This window comes from Seriola aureovittata, chromosome 7 (genome assembly GCF_021018895.1).
Source record: "Seriola aureovittata isolate HTS-2021-v1 ecotype China chromosome 7, ASM2101889v1, whole genome shotgun sequence".
In the NCBI taxonomy this organism is placed as follows: Eukaryota; Metazoa; Chordata; class Actinopteri; order Carangiformes; family Carangidae; genus Seriola; species Seriola aureovittata.
Genome location: NC_079370.1, coordinates 22,395,643 through 22,406,705, shown reverse-complemented (window position 1 = coordinate 22,406,705; position 11,063 = coordinate 22,395,643). Strand labels below are relative to the sequence as shown.

Sequence of the window (11,063 nt, the reverse complement as noted above, 5' to 3'; positions counted from 1 at the left end):
GCTATGGAGTCCCGAAACTGACAAAATGTAGTAGTAGTAGTTTTCAGACAAGTCAAAAAATATAACTCAATACATCATAAATAATGAATAATAAAGTAATGAATAATACGAAGCTACACAGTTAAAGCTCATTTTCATCATTAAACCTCACCAGCCAGTGCATGTCATGTTCATTGTCCTTCACTCTTTAAATTCTTGTAACAGTTGCTTAAGTTTCTTACCAGTTTGTCAGCTTTACTTCCATCACATATACACATAAATACTGCTACATATACTGCTATATTTAAACATATTCTGCTATATATAGGCTACACATATTCTGCTGCATATACAGTAAACATATTCCACCATATATAAAATAGAAAATTCCTTCCAAATAGTCCTTAACATTACATTGTCTAAAATTGCATTGGTGAAAAGTATGCATTTACTCATTTACTCAAGTACTATACACATACAATTTGAGGTACTTGTTCTTGAATATTTCCATTTTATGTGACTTAATACTTCTACTCCACTCTGCCACAGTGTAGTATTGTAGCTGCTCTTTTACTGCTACTTTTACTTATTTGAAAGATTTAATTAGTAGTTTCTTTTCAAATTATATTTCACAAAAAGCAAAGATTATTTCACAAGAATATTTCACAATAAGCAAAGAATACAGTAGTTATTTTTTATTTTTTTTAAATGGTTAAAAAATTTGTGAAGCAGAACTTTGTTGTTTTTCTTTCCTAACCCACTAACTGTCTCCTGACCCCTGAGATTTATCACGTGGCTCTTCTAGGTTGGTAACCACTGAACTAGACTACTAACTGTGCTGTATATAACCGTATAAAAAACTGTAATTGTGTATAAAAGTTAAAAGTATTTACTTCAGCAAAGGTTTTGAGAACTTTTTCCACCACTGTAAAATTGCACATTCTTTTCAAATAAACCTTAACATCGCACAGTCGAGGCCAATAAGCAGCTCCATGTAGCCGGTCGGGTCCTCACAGTGAATGAAGCAAAGCAAAACTGACTGTTGCAGGGAGTGAAATAAGGCGTAGATGTAGCAAGTTGTTTTTAAAGCCATCTGCTGCTGGTTACAAGTTAATGAACGATTCACAGATGTCATCCCCTGGGCCAGACTATCACTGCTCCAGACTGGGGGATTAAACCTAAAGGCTTACGGAGAGGAACTGCACTGAAGTGGATTCATTAAGCACAAGACCACCACTAAAGCGCACATTGCAGCGTTACAATGGAAAAAAAGAGACAGGGGTACAAAAAGATTCACATCGCAGATTTTCGGATGAATGGGTCTGTTTATTTCTTCTCACCTTTCCCCTTTGACATACATCCACTCATATTTTTTTTTACTGCTGAGAGAAACGGGACACTGATGGTATTCTTAGTGTTGTTAAGAGGGTTAGCAGTCATCCACACATCAGAAGGAATGGTCCTCCCTGTGTAAACCACTTCTGTACGTGTATGAGTGCATGCATGCCTCTGTGTGCGTGTGTGTGTATGTGTGCATGCATGCCTCTGTGTGTGTGTGTGTGTGTGTGTGTGTGTGTGTGAGTGTGAGTGTGTATGTGTGTGTGTTTTAATGTTTGTGCTGCATGTGGTTAGGTGGCTGAGACTGAAGCTCCCTTTTAATCTGACAGAGAGCATTTTCATTAGTTCTGTTGGGTCCTATTATTAAAGCCTGCTTCAAAGGCACAACAAGTGAAACCACTAACAGGAAACGACCCAGTGGGCTCGAAACCGTATAGATCAGTGATAGCAATCTGCGCTTTCAAAGCAGGTTGTTATGGCACGTTAAGTGCATCTATTGTGCGCACTATACGTACCTCACATGACAGTAAGCGGATAGGGGAGGAGGGGCTCGGGGACCTCTGCTCTACATTTGTATACTGTAGCCTTCTGTGAGTGTGCAGTTGTGGCACATGTGACACATTCGTTCCGATGCAGATGGCAGAAATGGAAGTTATGACATTGGTGGGGCAAATAAGATTGCCCGGGATAATAAATGTTGTAATAATTTGCTGTTTTTAATAACTGTATAATGAGCCATCGCTTGCCCTTTGAGTTGGGGGAAATCTGGAATCATTAATCCTCACATGGGTTAGCCGTGGTGTTTGGCATGGGCCTAAACAGCAACGAGCAGGAACATAGTGGTGTCGAAGGACAAGCCGATCTTAATATTTTGAACAAGTTTGCCATATGTTAGCCATCATGGTGTGTACAAACCCGCTAAATGGTGGCATTAAAGGGTGACTTTTACTACTAAACTCGCTCCTAATTGCAACAATGCAATCCAAAGTCAACTCTCAATGCAGATTTTGGCCTCAGCTGGAGTTGCTAGGTAACAAGTTAATCCCGAAAATAAATATGTTCTTCAATAAAAGCTAATTGTCTGTGACAGTTATTTGCTTTGCTGCAGAAACGTTTGAAATGAGAAACGGAGCTGTGCTGGAAGTGCACGGCTGAAGCTGCTGGGTGTGTGGATGTGGGGCACAGCCATGAAGCCGTTCCACATCTGCCTCACCTGCTGGACAGGAAGAGGAAAAGATTCATGGTCTTAATGTTCACCTTGCGCATTAATATCGCCATGCTGTGTTTGAATTTTTATTCACTGTAGGGCGGCAAATGGGGGAATATTTATGAGTCACTAGCTGCGGTAGTGTTTCTGTGATTAGGCTTCATAACAGCAGGTGCAGTGGGGGACGTGGGATTTTCTTTTTTTTTTTTATCACCATTCATTACATGGAACAGACAGGCATTTCTGTACCTACCCAGTGTGGTGTATCCTATGGGTGCTGTAACTATTTATTTTTTTTTTTTGGCTTATTTAACCCCATGTTCCTCAGGCTTTTTTCTTCTACACAGACACAACACAAAGCCATTGTCCCTGTTCACCTGAGGGGAATATAGGCAGAGCAGCTCTGTCCTTCCACTCAGGATGTGACACGCAAGGGCTTTATGACCTGAACTGAATCATACTGCGCACCTTAAACACATTACAGGCTGGGCAAATATTTCCTCTTACTGGTGCTCTGAGAGCCATGGGCACAATCATTATATTGGGCTCAAGAGCCAGCTGTTGAGGACAAATCCACAAGGATTCCTATTTTCCCCCCGCCTGACTCTCTGGCAGCCCTACTCCATTCATTCAATTTTTATATGTGCCTAGTAGCCGTGTTACTACCGGTTTCAAGGGAGAATTAATCGAAAACAGGTCTTATTAAAGTATATTAAGACCAGTTGAATTGGATATAATATGCTCAGTAGGGGCCCAGAAGGGTTGTATCTGAGCCATAGCTGACACTTGTGGCTTTTAGGAGAGGGGATATGTTATTCTGTAGTGGCACTGCACTGCTTCCGGAATGGGGGTGTGTGTATGTGTGGGGGGGGTTATTCTCTTGAGCCAAGTGTTGCATTGTGGGTAAGCAGATTTTAAGTGGGTATGAGTACAGCAGGGGGTAAAGGAGGGTCTCATTGGCCAGGAATGTTTATCTTCCCCCCCGGCCTTCATTCAGGACCGGATTATGCAGTGCCATGCTTCAGAAGCAACCTTTGCCTCCAAGTGGAGGGTCTGCGGAGGAAATATTCATTCATACACATACACATGTAGAAACAGGCATTATCCTACTAATAATAAGCCATGTTGATTGCTCCCCCAGGGCGGGGTTGGTGGAAGTGGAGCCGTGGGGCAGGGTGTTGTGCCTGAGTCTCGCTCGCCGGGCTGGGCTCTCTGGGAAAGACTGGAGCCGGTGATGCTCCCAGTGAGCGCAACGCAGTCATCATCCCTTAGCACAGCAGATTTTATTGGGCAGTGTGTGGGTTGCAGAAATGTGTTTAATCAACTCAGCTGTAGGGGAGGTCTTGACCTCATGACAGTGGTTCCCAGCCTTGATTGTGTGTATGCACGTGCCTGTGTGTGTATGTGTGTGTGTGTGCGTGTGTGAATGGCTCCCAGCCTTTGCTGTGGAGTGTGACCTGCGGTGGAGCCTCTGGTTCACACTCTGCGCTCTGCTGTTGCTGGTTTAAGTGATTAACTGGAGAAAGTGATGACTAATCTGCCGGTTAAAAGTCTGAAACAATTGCAGTCAAACGGGATATTACAGCCAATACTGTATGTAATGTGGCCCTCTGGATCCAATCAAGAGGAACATTATTAGAGAGCAATTCCAAAGCTCTGCTCCACAGTGTTAGATATCCATTTAAAAAAGTATTACTCACAATACTGTTCAGCCACTAGAGAGAGATGAGTCTGTCAAAGGTTTGTATTTTGTCTGCCACAGCGTAAGTTAATTAATACAATTTGATAAGAAGTATCATAAAATGATTTAATTTTGTGCTTTTAAATATATATTGTTATTTTTCACTTTTTTTTTTTTTTCATTTTTAGCAACAATAGCAGTGTGGCAGTGCTGGTGTGTTGGTCAGCCACCGCTTTGGTCCAAACTGAAGTGTCTCAACAACTTTTGGATGGTTTGCCATGAAATTCTGTACAGACATTCACTGTGCTCAGGGGATGAAGCCTACCGACTTTGGTGAACCCCTGACTTTCCCTCTAGCAACACAATGAAGATGACATTTTGGAGTTTGGATTGCCATAAGATTTGGTAGATGCATTTACGTCGCACTCAGGATGAAATGGTATGTTCTGGTTGTTTATTTTTTCTGACATCATTATCAAGTGAGAATTTTAACATGTCAAAAGATCATGTCAATCATCCTCTGTTTTAGCGTCATACAGTTAACAGGGTCTACTCCTACGCAACATCCTGTGGATTTCTCAGCTTACTACCCGAGCACTGTAGATGGCGCACTTTAAAAATGCTTGCTTGAAGATTTACAGAGCTGGTACACTGGAGTTCACCGATGAACAGACCCCTAATTGCTGCCTGCATTGTGATTTGTGTGTGTATATGTGGGTATGAGTCAGATAAAATAAACCACATGGTGTGTGTATGTGTGTGTGAGAGAGTATGAGTGTGTGTGTGTGTGTGTGTATGTGAGGAAGCTGAACAGAACCCTTTGCTCTCATTTATTATCTCCTTGTGTGGTTTGGCAGCAGCTCTGTTGATATGGGGGCGTACAACGGGCATCCGTCTGGGCGCGAGGCAGGCCTGGCACCGCGCTCAGCCCCCTGCAAGGCTGCATGAGGGTGGGATCAGAGCTGGAGTCCGCCAGGCTCCAGACTGGTAGTCTGTGCATGTGTGAATGCGAGCAAACGTGTGTTTCGGTGTGTGTACATACACCTCTGTGTGTGTGGGTAATTAAATCTTAATCACACAGACTTAAACCACAGGTTCACCATTGTTCTGATTGTCACCTGAAGGACTTGCATATGTTGACCTCTCTGTAAGTTGTTTCACTCTTCCTACCTCTATCACAGCGTCCATCTTAGACTGTGTGTTCCCTAATCATTTCTTCACTGAATTAAGACCAGACCATTTATATGACCTCTGTGGTCATTATACTTGTGGGGTGCAATCCAGCCATGCTGAAAGCACAATAGCATGCATACCACCATGGCCGGATGCCATACCTCCCTGTACTGTACTGGATAACGAGCGAAGCACAGCAGAGCTGAGCTGGTGAGCACTTGGACAGCGGACCACCCTTGGAAAATAAAATTGCTTCTGAAAGTGTTAGAGGCCAGGGGAGGAAGTTGCTTCCTTAACATCCCAGTATGTGGGCCTGCATATGAGTTATGTGTTATTGACTGGATATCAATGATAACAGCAATTAAAGCTCTGAGCTGACAGTCCACCCACAGAGCTTCGCACTCACTTTGATGGTATGACATTTAATTGGGATTAACATTAATTGTGATAATACACCATAGTATATACAAAATGTTTAATATACTTTGTTTGATTTATGACAAAGAGCACAAAAATTGAAATTTCAGTGCTTGTTGTGGAAAGGTACAAGACAGGTCCAAGAATTTCATTTTACACAAACCAGAATAAATACAAGATAAAACATTCAAAACATGAAGACAGCAATGGGTGAAAATGAGACACTGCGATAAGCTTCAGAAGCTTGTGAATAGGGGCTCAGTCACTTCATGTATAAATGCAATTTCAGCCACAAAATACTTCACACCTAGAACTCTGAAAAGAATAAATAAATGGTCCCAAAGCATTTGTCCCATCAATCCAAACATGAATCAAATAGGCAAGATACACAATCAGAAATAAATGGTGAATAAAAATAACAGCACAGTAGAGTAACTCATTCCGAAGTCCCCAGCGTTTCAGGGTATACAAGTTTTAAACATATTTTCAGTTCTTTTTAAATCTTCACACACAGCATGTACCGCAGACACCGGGGACGCAGCAGCCGCAGCAAAACTGGCATCTAACAGGGTCACTGTAATTCTTCGGCCCGATGTTGTACGGCATCTGTGTGAAAGACGAGAGACGTGAGCGAGGTCAATCGTCTTTTCTCATCCGCAAAAGTATAAGGGCACTTTGTAGGGAAAAAACAAAGTTACATTTGAATGACCTCAAGTTAAATAGAGTTAATTTAATTTAATCAAATAAACGTACCATCCATGTTTCTATTGATGTCTCCTCCTCTTCTGCAGATGGATCATCATCGCTCATTGTCTCCTCCGGCTGTTGCACCTGTTAATGAATTGTGCACATTTATAAATGACACCTCAGCGTCCTGACAAATACACTCTAATAGCTAATCAGCAAATGAAGTGATTTAAAGTAAAGCTCTTACTCCTGTGACAGGGAATGCAGAGCTCTCCTGAATGTTAATAAAGGTGAGCACAACCACAGCAACCGCAACACTGAGTGTCTTCATCCTCAGTTCACTTCTACAGCTGTTTGTAGTTTATTGCCTCTGTCAATGACTCTTGTCAGCTCCTGTTTGATGATGCGTGTAAAACCTGCTGGTATTTATACTCACTTAGGCCACTGTTGCCTCATCACTGGCAGCACTGCTCCACGAACGTGCTGGGAATGGGAAATGGGAAATTCCGGAAGAATGGCAATGGGATGTTCTTTATTTTTGTTTATTTGTTCAATATTAGCTCAACCAGGATGTTTTAAATGATTTTTCTACAGATCAATACAGCCACTGTATTGCATGGCCTACAGAGCTGCTCATCTTACACCTAGGAAACCCTCCACCAGCCTGCTTGAAATCCTTTTGGAATATCAATTGTGCAGTGTAAAGGAATATGGTCTGATTAGGTTCATTGCATCTGACCAGTGAGAGTGTTTAACCCCACAATAACACAACATTATATTTCATATCATGATGTCCTTCTCAAATGTAGTATTACGTACAGCAGAATACAGCATATACAGCACTGTATGTATACTTAATCTGTATTCCCTAAACTGACCAGGTAAAACATACAAATTGAAAATCGCAGATGGTTTTGTAAAATCATTTGTTTCCTTATTTTGGATTATTACAATAGCGCACTTAATAGCATACCATTTTCAATAGATCAATGCCATATATAATACAGTATAACTGTTAAAGTATCTTAATAGATTGATTTCAGAATACCTCATCTTTATTGCTTAGTGCAAAAAGCTTATTCAAAAGTCAAAAGTCCACAGATAACACTGATAAGATCAGCGGCCTGTGAATTTTAGGTAACTTCAGTCTTTCCACAACTTGTGAAATAACCAAAGTCCCTGACTGACTGTCACTTGTTTAGTGATAACCTTTATGTGACCACATATAGGCTGCAGGCTACAGACCACACACACTACTCATTACTCATTACTTATTTTTTAATATGACAGAACAGTATTACCTTCAGCTTTTCTTTAAAATGTTCATTATATCACATAAAGATCAACACGTCAAATAAGGGTTGCAAAGGAAACGTAAGTCTAACCTCGTCTTCACTATTTTCTTGAACTGCCTTTAAGCCTGCTAAGTTTGTTACTTCTTTGTTAGGTTTGTTTGCTCTTTTAATAAAGGAAATTAAAATCCAAAACGGCAGCATTCGTGGACAAAACCTCTGACCATGTAGTAAATTTTGGTTCTTTTGCTCCTGTTTATTGTGCTTTGGGGGGGATTTTGCTTTAGAAAAAATATCGTTTGTTAAGGATGTTTTTATATATGGTTGTTGAAAAGTAATGCATTACATTTTCACATAGAAACAGGAATAATATGTTTGCTTGATCAATTGAAAAAGCTTGTTGTTTATTCAAAGATTAGATTTGTTTCCTGCATACATATGTGAAAAATTATCATTCTGCTTATTGACTTTTTTTTTTTAAATTTTGTATGCAATACATTCAAGAAAGTAGCTAAATAATTGTTTATAAAATGTTCCAAAAGTTGTCAGGATTTAACATTATCTAAATGGGAAATGTATCTCGGGATATACAGTGTAAATTGGTAAATACGGGTCATGTTCTGAAAATTATTCATTTATATTTATATTATTATAGAAATAATTGATTTTATAAAATATTTGTATGTGCTACAACTTATTGCAGGAAACATGAAACGAATGATCAGCACAAAAACATAATCACGCTAAGAACTGTCTATATAGTTTGTTTCACTGGTGTCTACTTGAGATTACTGGTGTGTAGAAAAGGTAGAGAATGTTTTGTAGTAGCATTAAAATTTATTGATAGTACACAATATATGCAGATTTTGTGAAAATATGTAGATGATACAGTCACATCACTGAACACACATTAACTATAGAGTCACTAAGTCGAATAACTAAACTGAAGTTTTACAAAAACAAATGAACATTTAACGGTTGTTGGAGCAGGAATCCTCAGAATCTGCAGCACAGTCCACAGACACCGGGGGTGCAGCAGCCGCAGCAGAAGCGACACTTAATGCCACGCTTCTGTCTGTTATATGGCATCTGTGTGAAACACAAGAGACATGAGAAGGTGTTGATCTCCAACATTATCACTCACTCTGTTTATTCTCTCTCCTTGTGTGAACAGAGCATCAGGAAAACACATCTGATTTAGTCCATTTAATGGATTCAGTTAACTGAACATACCATCCATGAGTCCACTGATGTCTCCTGATGTTCAACAGCTGGATTGTCATTGCTCACCGCCTCCTCCAGCTCCTGTATCTGTTAAAGAAGAAACCAAAACTCAGAGTCTTGGAAAGACATTCATGGCTAATGAGCAAACGGAATAAGTTCAGGTCAGGTTCTTACCTCAGTAAATGTGGCAGAGCTCTCCTGAATACAAATAAAGGTGAGCATGACGGCCACTGCAACTGCAACACTGAAGGTCTTCATTTTAGGAGAGAGTGACTTGTTGAAGTTGTTATGTTCTTTGACTCTTTTGGTGACTCTTCTCACCTCCTTTGAGTTCTCCTGTCTGATGGCTGAATGTGCAAAATGTGCTGGTATTAATACTCACTTGGGCCACTGTTGCCTCATCACTGACAGCACAGCAGCTGCTTTCAGGAGCACTGCCACTTCCCAGCATCTCTACAGTAAGTGATCCTGGGAAATTCCTGACAGATGGAAAGTGCTGTGTTTTTGTCCTTCAACATCAAATCAACATGAACTTTCTCTCTTTTGCTGAATTGCCCTGAAATACAGCTCTGACTTTTTCTTTTGTCTGAATATGTTTCACATTCACAATGAAAGTATTCACAGAACTGTTGCTCACTCAATGTTTTTTTTTTTTTTTTACCATTCTTACTAAAGTCTACTCACTAAACACTCCAACTAGCTTTCAGGAACAGGCTTGCATTAGGCCCTGAGGAAAGCTGGGAATGGAAATGGGAAATTCCTCTCTTATGGAAACTGGGAATTCTTTATCTGTGTCTGTCTTTTCCACAATATCAAGTCAATCCTGAACTTTCTTTGTCTCTTCTCAGCTGTCTTAGAAGTGCAGCTCTATCATACAGCATGTGCTTATACAAAGTTTGCTTATTCCAAACATCTTTATGTTATTTATAATAAAGAATAAACACACATTAACATGACAGCAGAGTTTCTTTAAATGCTTTTGTTTCCTTATAACATCACTGCAGTTGCATTATTAGTGTCTTAACATGTATTACCAACTGTTAATAGATCGTAGACAAGTCATATACACTGGATCATTTTAAATATATAATAATACCTGAACTGTCAACAACAGTCTACAATACACACCAGCTGCTGTGCTAATGTCTTTTCTTCCTCATCGCATGAACATGTTACAATTAATTGACCTGCCATTTAAAAAAACAATAATGGTGGATAGAGAAATGCAGAAAGGAAATAAAATAAAGGCATGCAATAATGCATTTGATTATTTTAATGTACCTGGAGTAGTGGTTAATTTAGTAAAATCATATTTCCAAGATATTAGGCTATGCTTAAGCACAGCAGGCTTTACAACAGGATGGCAGAGGCTAGAAATAGGCATTATGGCAGGGTGCACGATTTCTCCATTGGCATTCACAATGACGATGGAGGTAATAATTAGAGCTTCTAAGTGGGTTGTAGGTGGAGAGAGGCGGCAGGATGGGATGCGCCTTACACCAATTAGGGCCTACATGGATGACATGACGTTGATAACTACAACGGTGCCATGTATGAAAAGAGTACTTGAGAGACTTAATAAAAACTTAAAGTGGGCTAGTATGAAAATCAAGCCTAGTAAGTCTAGAAGTATCTCAATAAGTAGAGGGAAGTTAAGTGATAGGAAGTTCGTAATAGACGAAGAGGAAATTCCAATAATTAGGGAAAAATCAGTAAAGAGTCTAGGTAGGTGGTACAAGGCAGACTTGAATGACGGAGAACAGGTAGTGAAGTTTCGGAAGGATGTTGCTGAGGGACTGGATAGAATAGATAAGTCAGGGCTTCCAGGAAAGTTGAAGCTGTGGTGTCTGCAGTTTGGGTTATTTCCCAGGTTGATGTGGCCACTGTCTGTATATGAGATTCCAATATCTGCTGCAGAAAAAATGGAAAGATTGGATAGCTTTTACATTAGGAAGTGGCTAGGTGTTCCTAGATGTTTAAGCACGGTGGACCTGTATGGGAAAGGCATACTTAGGCTCCCAGTAACTAGTCTAGTGGAGGAGTTTAAATGTACCAAGGTTAGGAC

The 11,063-nt window shown here is 40.2% G+C and overlaps 2 protein-coding genes across 2 annotated transcripts; both read right to left on the bottom strand.

The window, feature by feature from the left end:
• Positions 1-5,784: 5,784 nt before the first annotated feature.
• Positions 5,785-6,866, bottom strand: LOC130172545 (hepcidin-like). The gene is made up of 3 exons (XM_056381332.1): positions 6,730-6,866; positions 6,549-6,626; positions 5,785-6,401 (listed from the first exon to the last, which is right to left on the bottom strand). The coding sequence occupies exons 1-3, from the start codon at positions 6,811-6,813 to the stop codon at positions 6,300-6,302; spliced, it is 264 nt and encodes an 87-aa protein (XP_056237307.1). The 5' UTR covers positions 6,814-6,866; the 3' UTR covers positions 5,785-6,299.
• A 1,725-nt stretch (positions 6,867-8,591) lies between these two features.
• LOC130172408 (hepcidin-like) lies at positions 8,592-9,960 on the bottom strand. Its single transcript, XM_056381133.1, has 3 exons — positions 9,173-9,960; positions 9,008-9,085; positions 8,592-8,863 (listed from the first exon to the last, which is right to left on the bottom strand). Exons 1-3 carry the CDS (start codon positions 9,254-9,256, stop codon positions 8,771-8,773), a joined length of 255 nt encoding a protein of 84 aa, XP_056237108.1. The 5' UTR covers positions 9,257-9,960; the 3' UTR covers positions 8,592-8,770.
• Positions 9,961-11,063: the final 1,103 nt, after the last annotated feature.

What these genes read in the sequence shown, in the direction of transcription:
- LOC130172545 (XM_056381332.1), bottom strand. Translation starts at nt 6,813, where the DNA reads ATGAAGACACTCAGTGTTGCGGTTGCTGTGGTTGTGCTCACCTTTATT. An exon ending in CTGCATTCCCTGTCACAGGA is followed by an intron (nt 6,627 to 6,729) that starts GTAAGAGCTTTA and finishes ATTCATTAACAG; the next exon opens with GTGCAACAGCCGGAGGAGAC. An exon ending in CATCAATAGAAACATGGATG is followed by an intron (nt 6,402 to 6,548) that starts GTACGTTTATTT and finishes TCTTTCACACAG; the next exon opens with ATGCCGTACAACATCGGGCC.
- LOC130172408 (XM_056381133.1), bottom strand. Translation starts at nt 9,256, where the DNA reads ATGAAGACCTTCAGTGTTGCAGTTGCAGTGGCCGTCATGCTCACCTTT. An exon ending in GCTCTGCCACATTTACTGAG is followed by an intron (nt 9,086 to 9,172) that starts GTAAGAACCTGA and finishes CTTCTTTAACAG; the next exon opens with ATACAGGAGCTGGAGGAGGC. An exon ending in CATCAGTGGACTCATGGATG is followed by an intron (nt 8,864 to 9,007) that starts GTATGTTCAGTT and finishes TGTTTCACACAG; the next exon opens with ATGCCATATAACAGACAGAA.